Source organism: Cebidichthys violaceus, unplaced genomic scaffold (genome assembly GCF_023349555.1).
Source record: "Cebidichthys violaceus isolate CVI_PGR_0920_01 unplaced genomic scaffold, fCebVio1.0.p SCAF_15, whole genome shotgun sequence".
In the NCBI taxonomy this organism is placed as follows: domain Eukaryota; kingdom Metazoa; phylum Chordata; class Actinopteri; order Perciformes; family Stichaeidae; genus Cebidichthys; species Cebidichthys violaceus.
Genome location: NW_027176318.1, coordinates 12,174,415 through 12,189,053, shown reverse-complemented (window position 1 = coordinate 12,189,053; position 14,639 = coordinate 12,174,415). Strand labels below are relative to the sequence as shown.

The window sequence follows — 14,639 nt, the reverse complement described above, 5'->3', positions numbered from 1 at the left end:
AGACATCATCAACGCTGCAGAGACTCTGTATCAGCTTGAGCAAGAGGAGGAAAGAGGCTTGTCTTTTGAAGAGGAAGATCTCTCCCAGGAGGAGATGGACGAGAACGAGGAGGCGGGAGACTCGGCGGGCTTGGGGAGTCTGCAGAAGGACTACGTCGATGGGGTCGGTGGTGTTCGGTACGGGGCGATTGCAGACCTGCTTTCCTTTGTCAACCTGCTCTCCAGCATGCAGGCGGCGGCCCTCCAGCACCTGCCTGAGGAGATGGGCGTCCTGCTGAACAAGGTGAGAAGATGTTCGTTTGCCTTTTGACTGCGTCTCACGAACAAAACTGAATGTTTGTGCGCATGAAGATTAGTCTTTAACTGTCTTTATATTTTCATATCATCAGTTTCCTAACTGACTTTTTTTTTTTTGCAGAAGGACATGGCTGTGAAAAAAGGCCGCTACCGGATCGACTTGGACGTCCTCCTGTTTCCGTGGAAGTTGACCTACAAAAACCACGGCTCTGGCCTCGTGCCCAAGGGCTCATTTGGGAAAGTCTACTTGGCTCAGGACACCACCACCAGGAAAAGAATGGCTTGTAAACTGGTGAGTCCTGCCGAGCAAGAGCTGGAACCCAGCCTGAGCTGACTTCTCGAAACACATGCCCTCGCTGCCAAATATTTCACCTGCCAAGAACTGTTTGTTCACAGAGACTCTACTCCTGTGTTTGTGCGATGAATGTTAATGTCAGCATGACGTTCGGTATGTGGAAGGAAAGAGGAACAGCGCAAATAAAAAGAAGAACCAGGTTTTTTTCTTTGTTAAAAAATGGGCCAAGATTAACGCAAGAATGGAAATTGAACTGCTTTCCACACTCCTCTGGATGTTTGTGATAAAGTAAAATCCATAACAAAATCAATGAATCGACATGTTCCTGGCACACTTTCAAAACACATTCTGTTCTGATACTGCATTCTTTGCATGAGGAGGGTGAGCAATGTGTTTACTCTTTCCTACCTGTGAAATATTAACAATTGAGGAAGGAGGAGTTTCCTGCCCGGTGTTGTCATCCGAATGCTATGTTGACACATCGTATTGTACACAGACGAGGCTTACTGGCACCAGCGTATGTGCTTGGTATCTGAGAGACTTTAGATTTCCTGCGCATTGTGACGATGCATTTATTTACATCCCCTCATTACCCTCACAGGTCCCCTTGGAGCACTTTAAAGCGGCGGACGTGGAGTTCCAGGCCCGGTTCCGGCACGAGAACATCGCTGAGCTCTACGGTGCCGTGCTCTGGGACCAGAGCGTCCACCTGTTCATGGAGGCCGGGGAGGGCGGTTCGGTCCTGGAGAAGCTGGACAGCTGTGGGCCCATGAGGGAGTTCGAGATCATCTGGGTGACCAAGCAGGTCCTGCGGGGCCTGGAGTACCTGCACTCACACAACGTCATCCACCACGACATCAAACGTGAGACTAGAAAACAAAAACCTTTTTCACTGGTTGGGTGTTGTTGATGGTTGTGCGACATTGTAGTAAGCTAATAGGCACGATCCAGGAAATGATGCAATGTCAGTTTTCACCCTCTTTACGTCAAAAGCGAAGCCGCAGTTGTCGTGAATAATCATTGGCGAGCAGGGAGGAGGTGAAACAGCCACAAACCGAACCGAACACAGGGATCTTGCACTTACAGTCTTACACACTGAGACTTGAGTTCTACACGAGTCTCCTCCTCTGTAGGCATGACCAACACGTTTTCAGTAATTGTCAGGTCACACTGTCTGGTGGCTAACGACTTGGATTACGAGAACGCATGCTGGTGGTAGTTGGTGGGGCTGGGCTGAGGTTCGATGTGAGGTACTTTCACTTTGGTTGAATCACAGCGGCGCTGCTGGGATCAAAGCATTCTCCACAGCCGCCGCTCAGCCTCATGGCCTAAAGACTGTTTGGTGTCTGGGAATTCCAGCCCGCTTCCGGTGCTCCCTCAGGGTTAAATGCAGGGTCCAGAAAGACAAGTGACTTACGACGATGGCTGTCCTGGCCCCCCCGACATGTCGCCGTGGTTGTTAGTGTTTCCTGCCTGCGATCAAAATATGTAATTATACTTAGGTGAGGGTTTTAAAGCGCCTTGATGAGACTTTTCACAAAAGGCTTGCCCTCAAATTATCTTTCAAATGCCTTCGCTAAAAGCCTGTGCCGTGCTCGACTTCTTCTTCTTCTTGGGAGGTCTCAGTGGTCTTTTTTCCCCCCAGTTGAAATCAATGCAAACACAGTGCAAGCCAGTTCAGTGTGTTTGAAGAGCCTCTGACTATTACCTCAAATCCCATCCTGCAAAAACATGGCTAAACACTGAAAACACTGGACACAACAGACGGTGCCGTAACTATTCTTTTTTTTTTTCTTCTGCTTTTTCTTTAGCCAGCAACATTGTTCTGATGTCAGACAAGGCGGTGTTGGTGGACTTTGGCCTGACGGTGCAGATGACAGAGGATATATACATTCCAAGAGACCTGAGAGGAACAGAGGTAAGAAAACAAGCCAGAGATGTGATCTGAGTCTTACAGACTCAGTCTACGCTTCCCCAGGGATTTAAAGAAATGAGTCTTGAAGCTTGTCAGCACTTGCCTCTGTCTTTTCCAAAATGATTGAAAGTCAATGATTGGCAAGCGTTGTTGCACAGCAGCGAGAGCACTCACTGACCTCTCTGATGCTAATAATAGTCTGCTTATGCTCGGGGTTCTCAGTACGGAAGTAATCAGCACTTTGGAAATTCTAGGATTAAGTCGCACGTGTTTTTCCTCCCATCGTGTATTTGCCTCGCTTTCCCAAGTTTTGACCTGTTTGTGTGTCAGTCTATATCGGTGTTTGCACTCATGGCTTGGTTTGTGGAAAGTCCCAGGGCAGACACCCAGGAGTAATAATAAGAGAGACACAGCTAGCAAATACACTGGGCTGCTCACAGTAACATGGGAGAGCAGGCTGGAATTTCCAGCAGAGAAAGAGGTGAACTCTAGTAGTGTGTTTACTTTTCACGCACCAAAGGCCAACGCGCTTCTGCACTGCCCTTACCTTGACCCACACAGCGTGGGTCTTAAAGGTTATCTTGTTCGTTGAAACAGAATGGAAAAAAAAAAAAACCTTGTACTGCAAGAGGTTGTTTACTCTTTGTTGTTCAGCACCATTACATTCATTTAAATGGGAAACTAATGAAAGTGGGTCAACCTTTTCCTGCCATTGTCTTCTGCAGCCCCGTTATATCTCATTCATGGTATGTTACCCTTCTTTCATTTAGATGTATATGAGTCCAGAGGTGGTTCTGTGTCACGGTCATAACACCAAGACAGACATCTACAGCCTGGGCACCACCATCATTCACATGCAGACTGGAAGCCCTCCATGGGTCCAGAGATACCCACGCTCTGACTGCCCATCCTACCTCTACATCGTAAGTACTGTGCATTTTTTTGAATGAGCCAGGCTAGTGTCAGTGTGCTTGTCGGTTGGTCCTTCACTTTTGTCAAGATTGAAAAAAACAACAACTTGACATTCATGGTTCCCAGAGGATGGAGGCTCCTGACTTTGTCCTCTAGCGCCACCAATTTGGACGGTTGATATTTTAAGTTTTAGAGTGAAATGTCTCAACAACTATTGGATAAATCGCCATGAAAGCTGATACAGCCATTTATTGTGCATGCGCTGTTGAAAGCTGGACTGTAATTTGAGGTATTTCTTTGAAGACGTATCCTAGAGTAGAAGCACTGAACTATTTCTATATACAGCGAAGCACTTGCCACTTTTTGACAGCTTGTTTTACAACCCCACCCTAACCACAACCGCTAAATAGTCAAAGCAAGTTTTGCACCTCAGCTTTTATTTGACCGTCTGGTTTTCTTTGCAATTAGCATCACAGCTGCTCAGAGCAGGTAGCATAGCTATTATATCACACATACATGCAGAGAGACAGACAGTATCTCGTATCTAGCTGCATTTGAAAAGGTGACGCACGTTTCCATGACCGTGTTCAGGTCTTCCACCGCATAGATTATCACGAGATAAAAAAGGGTTAACGCGACTGATTGCGGAGTGTGGCCTGTGGCCCGTTAAGTCAGTTACTACTTCTGTTTCTTTTAACGGTTTTCCATTACATGGGTTCTTTGCTTTCAAGAAGTCCTGTTTCTGTTTTTGAAATGCTCATCAGCTCTTTTGATTTACTCACTTCCTTGTGAAACTGCTGTCATGGAAAAGTTATGTTATTTGGTAAAGTCGCTTCTGCAGGCTGAGCTTTGCTACTTCTCCTTGTTCCTTTTTACCACAACCAAGCCTGTTTACAAGATGCTGCTCACAATGACAAGTCAAAGCTGCTGGAGGAGTTATATGCGGCTTGCTTGTTTGTTTTTTTGGGTTGCTTGTGGCTTTTTTTTCTTCTCTAATGCTGCAGTTTCGTAACGCCAATTTTACCGTATCTCTCATCTTGCAGATCGACAAACTGGCCCCCCCCCTGGAGGACATAGCGGAAGACTGCAGCCTGGCCATGCGCTCCTTCCTGGAGCGAGCCCTGGAGAGGAACCCAGCCCTGCGGAGCTCGGCCTCCGAGCTGCTAAAGGACGAGGCCATCAACCCGCCCAGGGAGGATCAGCCGCGCTGTTGGAGCCTTGACTCAGCCCTGGAGGAGGCCACCCACATCATGCTCCGGCAGCAGAGCCAGCACCACGACACCACACAGGGTAAGCGCCTACGTGCTGCAGTTAATTTGATTCCAGTAATTAATGATAAGAAACTGGAACCATTTAAACATGTACGTCTTTTTTTTCTGCAGATTCTTCTCTGTACTCTGAGGACTCCGGCCTTATGAGGAGGAAGGGCTCCTTGTACATTGACCTGGGGGCTTTGTCAGGTTACTGTAAACTGGTGACAGGGCCCCCCACCTCAGAATATGGCTAGCACCGGACCACAGCTCACCATTTAGGTGGCTGAACTCTAGTCAAAGCCAGCTGATTATTGACTTTTTTGCGTTTCTTAAAAGTATGGCTTTATTGTTGGAGGACTGATCAATAGTTCACACAGGTGGGCAGCTGCAGCCAACGTTGACGAAATGCAATTGTTTACAAGGCTCAAGATGACTTGTCAAGCTTTGCAGGACAGTGGTTGGAAGAGATGTCATGTGTATCATTGAGCATCAACTGTCAGCTGTTGGTATAATCTCACAGAGCTCCATACGTTGTTGTAGTACATGATATATTTCAGTGTGGTAGTTAACACCGTAATCAAATGCTGCTTTTTTTCCTCATGAAACAATGTATAATTGTCTCTGAAAAGAATTGATTTATCACTTAATATGTAAGTTATGTTAAAGTATGTGTGCACTATGCAAACATGTGTATGTAGTTCTTTATGGACTTCCTCTTGTTGATTCCTGTGGAATATTAATAGCAACACAATACTATGCAAATGACACTTCTGTGGGATGCATGTCATATCTAATTTGTGTTTGTACATCCTGTGAGATGAGGCCTGCTGTGCTTTTTACCAAAAAAACAAACTGTTACTTCTGTTTTCTTAAGTATTGAGCATATAAATTGCCCAAGTTTGAATATGTGTCATTATGCAACAAATGCAATAAAAAAAAGAAAATCCCATTATGTTTGTGATGTTTCAGTTTGACTTCACGTAAACAGATTATTCATTTTAGATTTGTAGATATACAACTAGAGATTCCTGTTAAATTAAAACATACGCCAAGTCAGAATGTTTCACATTCAGTCCGTTGATTACCCTTTTCTTTATCTAACAAGATGTCCTGACTGTTAGACTTCTGTGTTGGCAGTACTGACCGTATGTATATTACACTATGTCTAAGCAAAAAGAGGTTTTTGATTGTGTGTTGAGTTAATGGACATAAGTTCTGTTTGTTTGTTAGAGAACATGGTTCCATGGTAACATAAGTGTGGACAGGGGACATTTAAGTTCCCATCGTTCTCTCTCTTTCTCTTTACTATTAAAGTAAATAAAGAAATCGCATAATGCAGCAACATAGACTCATGGGACTATGTAAGTCTAATGATACAGCCACGCTATCTGCTCTGTAAGCATGTGGTGCTTTGAGCTAAATCCTAATGTCAGCAAACACACTAATTATAACCTGTTTAAACAAGCAAGCGGGCAGGCTTTAATGTTTACCATGTTCACCTTACATTACTGTGATTTAGCAGATGCTTTTATCCAAAGCGACTTACAATTCAGTATCTACACACCTGGTAGAGCAGGAGCCGGGGATCGAACCGCCGACCCTCTGATTGAAAGGCGGCCCTGCTCTCCACTTAGCCACGGTCACCCATCTTAGTACATCTTAGTTTAGCATTTAATCATGCTAACATTAGCTAATTAGCTCTCAACTCAAACTGTAGGGAATCGGAATCGCGGAGCATTCTGGGCCATTTTTGGAAAATAGCGTACATAGCTACAAGAGAGGTTATGGCTACGGTAGCTGTCACTATCTGTCATCTGTCCAGTCATCGGTCATTTGTCTATCGTTCATCAGGAAATGTGAAAGAAAGCCCGAAAGACAAATGGCCTTAAAAAGAGAAGCTCTCAAAAAAAGGAGCAATATATTGAAAAATTCAAGTTAGTTAATCAATGATATCGATCCTTAAGGATTAGGAGACAGAATGGTCGAGGACCATGACAGCTCGCCAACCATTATGGTCACTGATGTTGCCATACATCTAGTGTTTGACATTAGTGCCTACACCTGTCAGCAATTCAAACATTTTAAACGGAGGCCCACATCCCATTTACTACACAGTCATTAGTTCAGCAGTTCTTTTTGACACTTACAGTAAACAGCTAGTGAACGGCACTCTTACCCTCAACCTCCGTGAACAAATGGGCCATTTGCCGATGACGACGACACATTCCCACTCCCTTTGGTTGAGGCTGAAGGGATTGTCATTAGTTATGCAAATATTTGGTCCCTAAAATATCTAACATAGTAGACGAATTGGCAACGCTCCAACATTTGCAGAGACGGTCAAAACCACAAATGTAAACCTTGTGGTGGAGCTAGAGGAAAAGTGACCATAGTCAGTAGGATTCATCCTCTTGACACCATGGATAATGTATTTTATGTGAGTGTATTTATACTACTATTTATACTGTACTTTATACCTTTATACCAAGTGAAAAGTAATTCATATGACTACATTTACTTGACAGCTATGGTTACTAGTTACTTTGCATAATTTGCAAGAAACAAACACACATTTAATGCACATTAATACATTAACAACATTTGTATTAAACCACTGAAGCTCTGGAGCAACGTTCCTGCTACATATTCTACAGTATGTCATCAAGAAAGAGCAATAAAGTGGTGTGAAAAAAAATCCCAAACTAGCAGTTCGTTGGAAACTGCTTGCGGGCTTTCGTGGATTCCCCAGCAAGCAGCTAGATCACAGATCAGTCTTTGAGAAGCCCTCTACTACATTACGTTTTACTGTTCTTATTTAGTCATGAGCAATATCTACTAATGATTATGCATCAGGGAAACCCAAGTGATAGAAATATGTGAGGTGTTTTTCTCGTATCTGTGGCTCAGGCCTACTCTTCCTCTTTCTAAAGGCGTCACGAGCGAGTGGGCGTCGTGCCGTGCTGCGGAGGGGCTTGCCTCAGAGTCTGATCTGAAAGCGGCGGTGTTTACAGAGAGATAATGGTTTCCCAATAACCATGAAAGACAAACGCTACCACCTACTGGTAATACTCGATACAACTCGCTGAATGAACTCCGCATTTATCTACTGTGTTGCTGCTGAACAAATAAAAAAAGATAGATATTTTAACGAGGGGTTATGCGTATAATATTGGTAATATTACCATTGTCTTGTTGTTGCTGCCACAAAGCTGAATAGTATCTGAAAAAGGCTCTTACTGAGTGCATATTTCTGTAAAAAAGTTGTTCAGTTAAACATCAAACTATGTTTTTCTTGCCTTAGCTATACTTGGAGCAGTCCTTCATTTGCTGTTTTTGTTTTGAACTCAAAGTGACTTTCATTGTTGGCAGGGGTTGAACCTGCGCGGGGAGACCCCAACGGATCCCAAAAAACGTTAATGAATTGTCTACCTTTCTTCAAGATGCCTAAATAGAGGAAGTAATATGACAAAAAAACGATAGACGCAGATTTGTATATGCACTTGTATTGTACTGTGTAACGCAACTACAATATTGTAAAGGAAGTTGATATTGTCAATGTGACAACATACACAAGGAAGTGTTTGCTCAATCAACAATTTGTGTCAAAGCATCAACTTTGGGGCTGATCTTTTTCTAAGCTGAAACTGAAATGTCTCAGCATGGAGGTTCTATGGTGAGGCCACAAAGCAGAAACCTGCGCGGGGAGACCCCAACGGATTTCTAGTAATAAGTTGATGCACTTATTGTAAGTCGCTTTGGATAAAAGCGTCTGCTAAATGACTGTAATGTAATGTAATGTAATGTAATGTAGTCCATCGCCTTAACCACTCGGCCACAACAACCCACGGGACAGTGATAAACAAACTTTCATCGATTCTAAGAACTGTCTCTGTGGCTGAAAAAGCCTTTCCTCTTAGTTAGCAAAGGCCAGATCCACTCGTTAACAAACATTCCTCTGTCGAACAAAAAAGTTGAATGAAAAACGAGTCAAAGCTCATCACATGTTCCTTACAGTTTATGTAAGAAATAACATTATAACATGTTCATATGTTAAACATGTTAGAACTGGTTTAACTTATTATCCTTTAAAAGTGGCAGTATATCTGTGTGCAAATGTATGTCATGTTTATTGATGGTAACGTTGACATTACATGGTGCCATGAATTAAACTCTTCAGTTTGTCAGATAATCTGTAACCCTGTTTCTGGATAAAAGGTGAACGGAGTCAGATTTTACACCTTTTAAGCACAATTGCATCAGTTTGACTCTTATGATAGTGCTGCCTTCATAAACTCACCATGTGAAATATTTGAACTTAAAAAGTGATATGACTTCTGTCCTTAGGCAGCAGGTTAAAGTTAGACATCAGATATCATCATACCTCTAGTCACGTTTCATTTATTTCTACAGGACACAGTAGCTGGGTTTAGATTAAACACAGGAACTAAAGCACACCAGGTGACAGGCTTAAATAATCTCAACCTTAAGTTTACGACGGATTGCGATCAATGAGTTCCGTTTGTACTGTGAGTTAGGAGACATTTCTTCTGTTGTCTCTTTTGACTTTTGTCTTATTTTTGATGATCAGAGTCCACGATCTATTAACTCCATTGGAGGACAACGATTTGAATGAAACTGCGACCCAAATTCTGCAGCAACATGCCAACACTGGATACAAAATGATGGTTGGCCATTTGAATGCACAAGGCATAAGTATACAAAGTAAGGAACAGTAGTCATCATCATTTGTTTGGTGGTTATTTATCCATATGCTGGGATTTGGTCTACGTGCTGATTTCCTCGCAATGTGGTAACAGACAGCTTTACTTAGTGCCAGTCTGGATTCTGTGCTAGTTTAGAATTCACTGCCAGATTGGGGTTAGGGTTAGGTGGTCTGCTATTAACCTTGAAGTAAAATGATTTTGTAACTATGCACCGTTTCCTCTAAAGTCAAGTCTGAAATTAGACAAATTGTCTCGTGAATGAGATTTTGAAGGGCTTTCATTTTGAAACGCTACATCAGAATGTCCCGGTTCTCTCCGAGTGACACCTTGAGGTGACCTGCTGTTAACCTGAAGTGAAACGACGTATTGGTCCCGTCCTCAATTATAAAATTCAATACCTTTTACAATTCAACCAGTGGAGCACAGGGTTAACCTTGTCAATACAACTTGTAAAGTGTCTTGTGCTTAAAACAGATTTCTTACGGCCTACAGCCAACTGAAGCTTACAGTAATGTCGCTCACAGAATGGGCTGCAGTGCATTCACCAAGACGTGGGTTGAAGCACCTCATGACATGAACAGTAGCATTTCATTTACTATAAGTGCAGTCTGTATGTACTCCACACACATGCATCCTGTATATGCTGTCCTAAGCCCTGCTTTAGTGGTCACCTGTAAGCCTATTGGGATCTTATACGAGATGTCGCTGGTGACAGTGGGGGCTTTTCTCTGTGCAAGAGTATTAGTGGTGCTAAAAGCAGTAATACCATCGGAGAGAAAAAGAGAGGAGGGGGATCTTTCAGCTCCTCGGGAATCAGTACACTTCAGAGTCACTTGCAGACGGCAAAGCAGATGCACCTTTAGGATTCTAGACATGTTTGGCAAGTTGAAGGGTCTCCTCAGTGGCCCGCCGGTGCCAACGGCTTCGAGCACCCCTGACCCGGCTCCGGCCCCGGCTCTGGCCCCGGCTCCGGCTCCAGCTCCGGCTCCGGCCCCGGCTCCAGCTCCGGCCCCGGCACCGGCACCGGCTCCAGCCAAGGTAACACTCGTCTTGTGGTAGAAAATAGTGTGCTGTAAATTCAGGGAGTAAATACAAATGTTCTTTATGAACTATAACATATTTTCCATCATATCTAGTTTCTCAAAATGGGCAATCGATTCTGGTTTGCTGCCCTGACGAGTGTTCAGTAGCTTTCACACTGTTCACTATGAGTCAGTGGCAGCAGTGGAAGTATTGTATCCTGCCTGTAATGCAGCAATTTGAATTTGTTTCCGCTACGATCACGGCAGTGGCTTCTTATCTGCTCCCCCATCCATTCAATTGCTCAGTACTCTTGCCAACAAAGAATCTAATAAAATTGTTTCATTACACAGACACCATTGAAATTAGCCAACGGGCACTTTTACATTTATTTCATCTCAAACATCTTGTTTTTAAGAGAGCCGATCGCACAAGGGAGTAATTTGTCAAACGCTAAATTCACTTTTCTTTAAAAAGGCCTTCTTAATTAAAATGTCTCTCTAATGACCGTGGTTTGACTAATGAAGGCGAGCATCCGACAATGTGGAAAATGTTGATTTAACTTCTAGGAGGACAAGCCGGCCGATAAGGAGAATGAAGCCAAGAATGTGGACAAACCGCAGGGTAAGTCATCATTTGAGAGGCTGAAATAGCACATTTAGAAACAGAACCATCTTCTGTCCGTTTCTGTTTTACTTCGCGTCAGATGGGCTTTCCTTCAAATTGAATTCACTGTCCATCTCATGGTGGAAACTGTATGGGTGGACTGGATCATACAGAGAGTTTAGGAATATGTCGTCCCTTTCTGCTGAAATGACCCGAGCTAACCGATGTCTACAGCGGTTCTCAAATCATTATTTTATGGTCATTTATCTTATGGCTGTCATTTTTCAAAGCAAAAGCTGGAGACTATCGTTGAGCTCCAAGTGGCTGCAATCTGCTTTGTGTGCACTTGTAAGGCCGAGATATTGATCAAATCTGATTTTTTTTAAGACAACAGAGAGGCACACAGATTATCAATATGAAAAGTTCAAGTTGTTCTTCTGAGCATCAAGCTCAGAGGGCGTTTCATAAATCTCGGTCCAGTCACCCAGTACAGCGGCTTAGCAGGGCAACTTGACCCCTAAACAACCCTCAATTATATCACATGCACCACAAACATATTTGGCCTTTTGGACATTATCTCATTCATAACTTCGGTTTAGTCTTTCCACACTTTGTGTCTTTTTCCAAGCATGCCTGTATTTAACTAATGCAGCACAGATGCTGATGTTTTGCCTGATTGCTTCATATTGAACTCTGTCATTCTTGAAATGTGATTTGTATTACAACAATTAAACTTTCTTGAGATACTTTATAGCCATGTGAACTATATAGCGTCTATTTGTGTAGCACTTTGCAAAAACCCCCCAAAAAAAACAAGGTTACAGGGAAACAAAGCAAAACAAAACAAATGAAGAAATTAAATTCAACTAAATAATAAAATGCAAGGCTTTAGAAATGACCACTACAAAAATGAAGTCTGGAGGAGATGAAATGTAACGACGATTGTTCCCCATTCCCAGAACCAACTCCGCCTCCAGCATCAGCTCCTGCTGCAGGACCACCAGCAGCTCCTGCTGCAGCACCGGCCCCTACAGCAGCTCCAGCTAACCCTGATCAAGCTGGACCTGAGGGGTGAGACCTGCACCCTTGGCAGTTTCAGTCTTTTGTTCTACCCGAGAGGATATTTTGATTGCAGGGGAGATGCACCGTCATGGGCAATTAAAGAGAGTAGGTGTAGTGTATTTATCGCTAGAGCCTCCAAACTCCACTTTAGCTTACCAAAACACATGCCTGCCAAGACACTGACACCACAAACCAGTATCAAATTAATCACCCAGTGGACACTAATTAATCTGATTCCCTGGCAAGATCGCAGAGAGAGAGAGAGAGAGAGAGAGACAAAGCCTTCACAAGTGAACGCAACATGTGAGATCTTTATCCCCTGGTGCAACACGCATATTAGGAGGGGGATGACCTGAAAGTGGATTAAAAGATTTTCAGCGTTTTAGGTTTAAGAAGCTCTTCGGATCTGCTTCTGGCCAAGCAATAAAAACCATGAAGGCGACACATTCGGCAGATCCTCACAATTGTAAACACATTTTACTTTTCCAAACGATGAGAGGCGTTGTAAATGTTTCATCAGTGGATAATAAAGGAGTGAGGAGGAGCTCTATGTGGAGCACAGTTAGAGGTGTTTGGATTTGGAAATCTTACTTGGGGGGTGTAATACCAGAGTCAGACCTTTTTATTTTGAAAACTACATTTCAAATCAGCAAAATCTGCGTGATCTTGGACTATAAAACAAAACATACATTTATATAAATTAATAAATGTGAACGTCTGGATGCGTTTGTCTAAACTCTAAAGTTCGCTGTGACTTTAAGCACAACTGACAAGGTGCTGTTTTTCCTATCTATATAAAATGAACATATTACTTATTTACTTTACTAACTAGCTTATTAGATACACCCAGCTGAAAGTTACGTCTAATGTAAGAGTTCTGTAATAAATCATACCTTCGCGACTCACTGCCGCCAGACATTAAACCACAGCTGCAGTTTTGGCCAAAAGAGAGAAAGCATCTCACTCACCATTGAGTTGAGTTGTAACAGCCTCCAAAGTCCCTTTCTGGGACAGTACTCCATGTCAGCATATTGCAGCCATAACATAGTACATCCTACACTGTGTCAATGAAAAGAAAGTGATGTCATCTCTGTAAACTGTCATAAGACGAGGGTTGTGTCTATGATTTGATGAGAAGTGCTTAAGTTAAACATATTCTAGTGGCGTTTCATTCGCAGTGACTTGACATAGATCCGTCTGGCTCCCACAGTCAGCCAGATGTAATGCTGAATTGTGTCCACTAGGGGGCGACATATGAGCACAGATGCCCCCTTCAGCAGCCTGTACTGCTGAGGCTGAAGTTGCTGGATTTGTCAGCTGAGCCTTTCCACTTGAAATGTAATTTCACAGTACGAATGTCTTTATTTGACATTTCAAATTACAATTGATCCGCTAAGCCGTGTGTGAAAAGTAGTTCCTGTGAACATGAAGTAACAGATTGTCACCACAGTTGCTGGTTTTACTGATTTGCTCCGACTTAAAGTGGTCAGTGATTAAACCAGCCACAGTAGTGTGGTTAGTCTGTCGGAAAATAGTTTTTTAGCCACTTGCAGGCAGCGGAAAAAGGCAGTAAACACAACAGTGATATATTAGCTAACGTTTGTATGACAAACGTTCTAGCTTGAAGTTGGCCATTTAGACATTCAGCTGATGCAGCAACAGTTTAAATTGTTACTTCTGTTTTTGCTCGCTACTCCTGAGGGAAATATCTGGTTCTTCAGCTGCTGAACGCTCCACTATGTTCATCAGCTAGTCACTCACTGTGTCTGCTGTTTGGTGCCGAGCTGGGAGTGAACAGCGTTTTCTTTTTATTTACTGAAACAGGTGCTATTGTCCACCAGAGTGGAAATTCAAAAGCAGCATATAGACATGTCATATTACACGTCAGTGTCTGCGGCTCATATCTAATCAGTCGTGTTTAGAATATCGATGGCGCTCTGGGATGAAGGACTTCTCAAATACATATTTAGTTGAAGGACTCAAGAGCTCAAACTGGCTTCTGGGGTGTGCCAACTATTTTTGCTTGCAATTGACACAATCCTGGAAAGAGTACTCCTAGATCTACAGTTTAGGGGACCGTAACAGGCAGGAAGGTGGAAAAGTTAAAACATTTTCAACAATAGTTGTGTGCACTAGTTCTAAAATCTGCTGACTAACACCAAGGCCACTGAGTTTCCTGAGACGATAATGTCGCTGTGAGTTAAAATACACTCGAGAGCTGTACCGAGGTATTTAAAGTTTTCCACAGTTTCATCAGGTTGGCCATCAAGTGAAACTGCCTCTGTTTTCAGACCTTGTTTTGTGCAGTTAATTCATTGTTTTGTCTTTCTACATGGATTTCTAGCTTTAAAGGGGCCCTCATGTGGGCCAGATAGGCAGCTTCACCTAATGGGTTTTCTGTTAACTAAGGCCATTTTATCAGCATCCGTAACCGATCTAAAATGTTTCTCATTGATCATACATTCATGTGTAAAGAGTGAGAATAACGCAGCTAAGACAGTAGTGAGAGTGAGCTGATGAAGTATTGATTACAACCATAAAGTACCAAGTGTTTT

The 14,639-nt window shown here is 43.0% G+C and overlaps 1 protein-coding gene across 2 annotated transcripts in view; it reads left to right on the top strand.

Annotated features, from left to right (window-relative positions):
* The window catches only part of map3k8 (mitogen-activated protein kinase kinase kinase 8), a 6,469-nt gene extending 848 nt beyond the window's left edge, over positions 1–5,621 (top strand). For both annotated transcript variants that reach the window (XM_068710085.1, XM_068710086.1), the window contains exons 2-8: positions 1–283; positions 419–589; positions 1,194–1,455; positions 2,404–2,510; positions 3,278–3,430; positions 4,463–4,709; positions 4,802–5,621. The exon at positions 1–283 is cut by the window's left edge and continues 83 nt beyond it. In XM_068710085.1, coding sequence (XP_068566186.1) covers positions 1–283; positions 419–589; positions 1,194–1,455; positions 2,404–2,510; positions 3,278–3,430; positions 4,463–4,709; positions 4,802–4,926 — 1,348 coding nt within the window. In that variant the 3' untranslated portion in view covers positions 4,927–5,621. The remainder of the gene's footprint in view (positions 284–418; positions 590–1,193; positions 1,456–2,403; positions 2,511–3,277; positions 3,431–4,462; positions 4,710–4,801) is intronic.
* Positions 5,622–14,639: the final 9,018 nt, after the last annotated feature.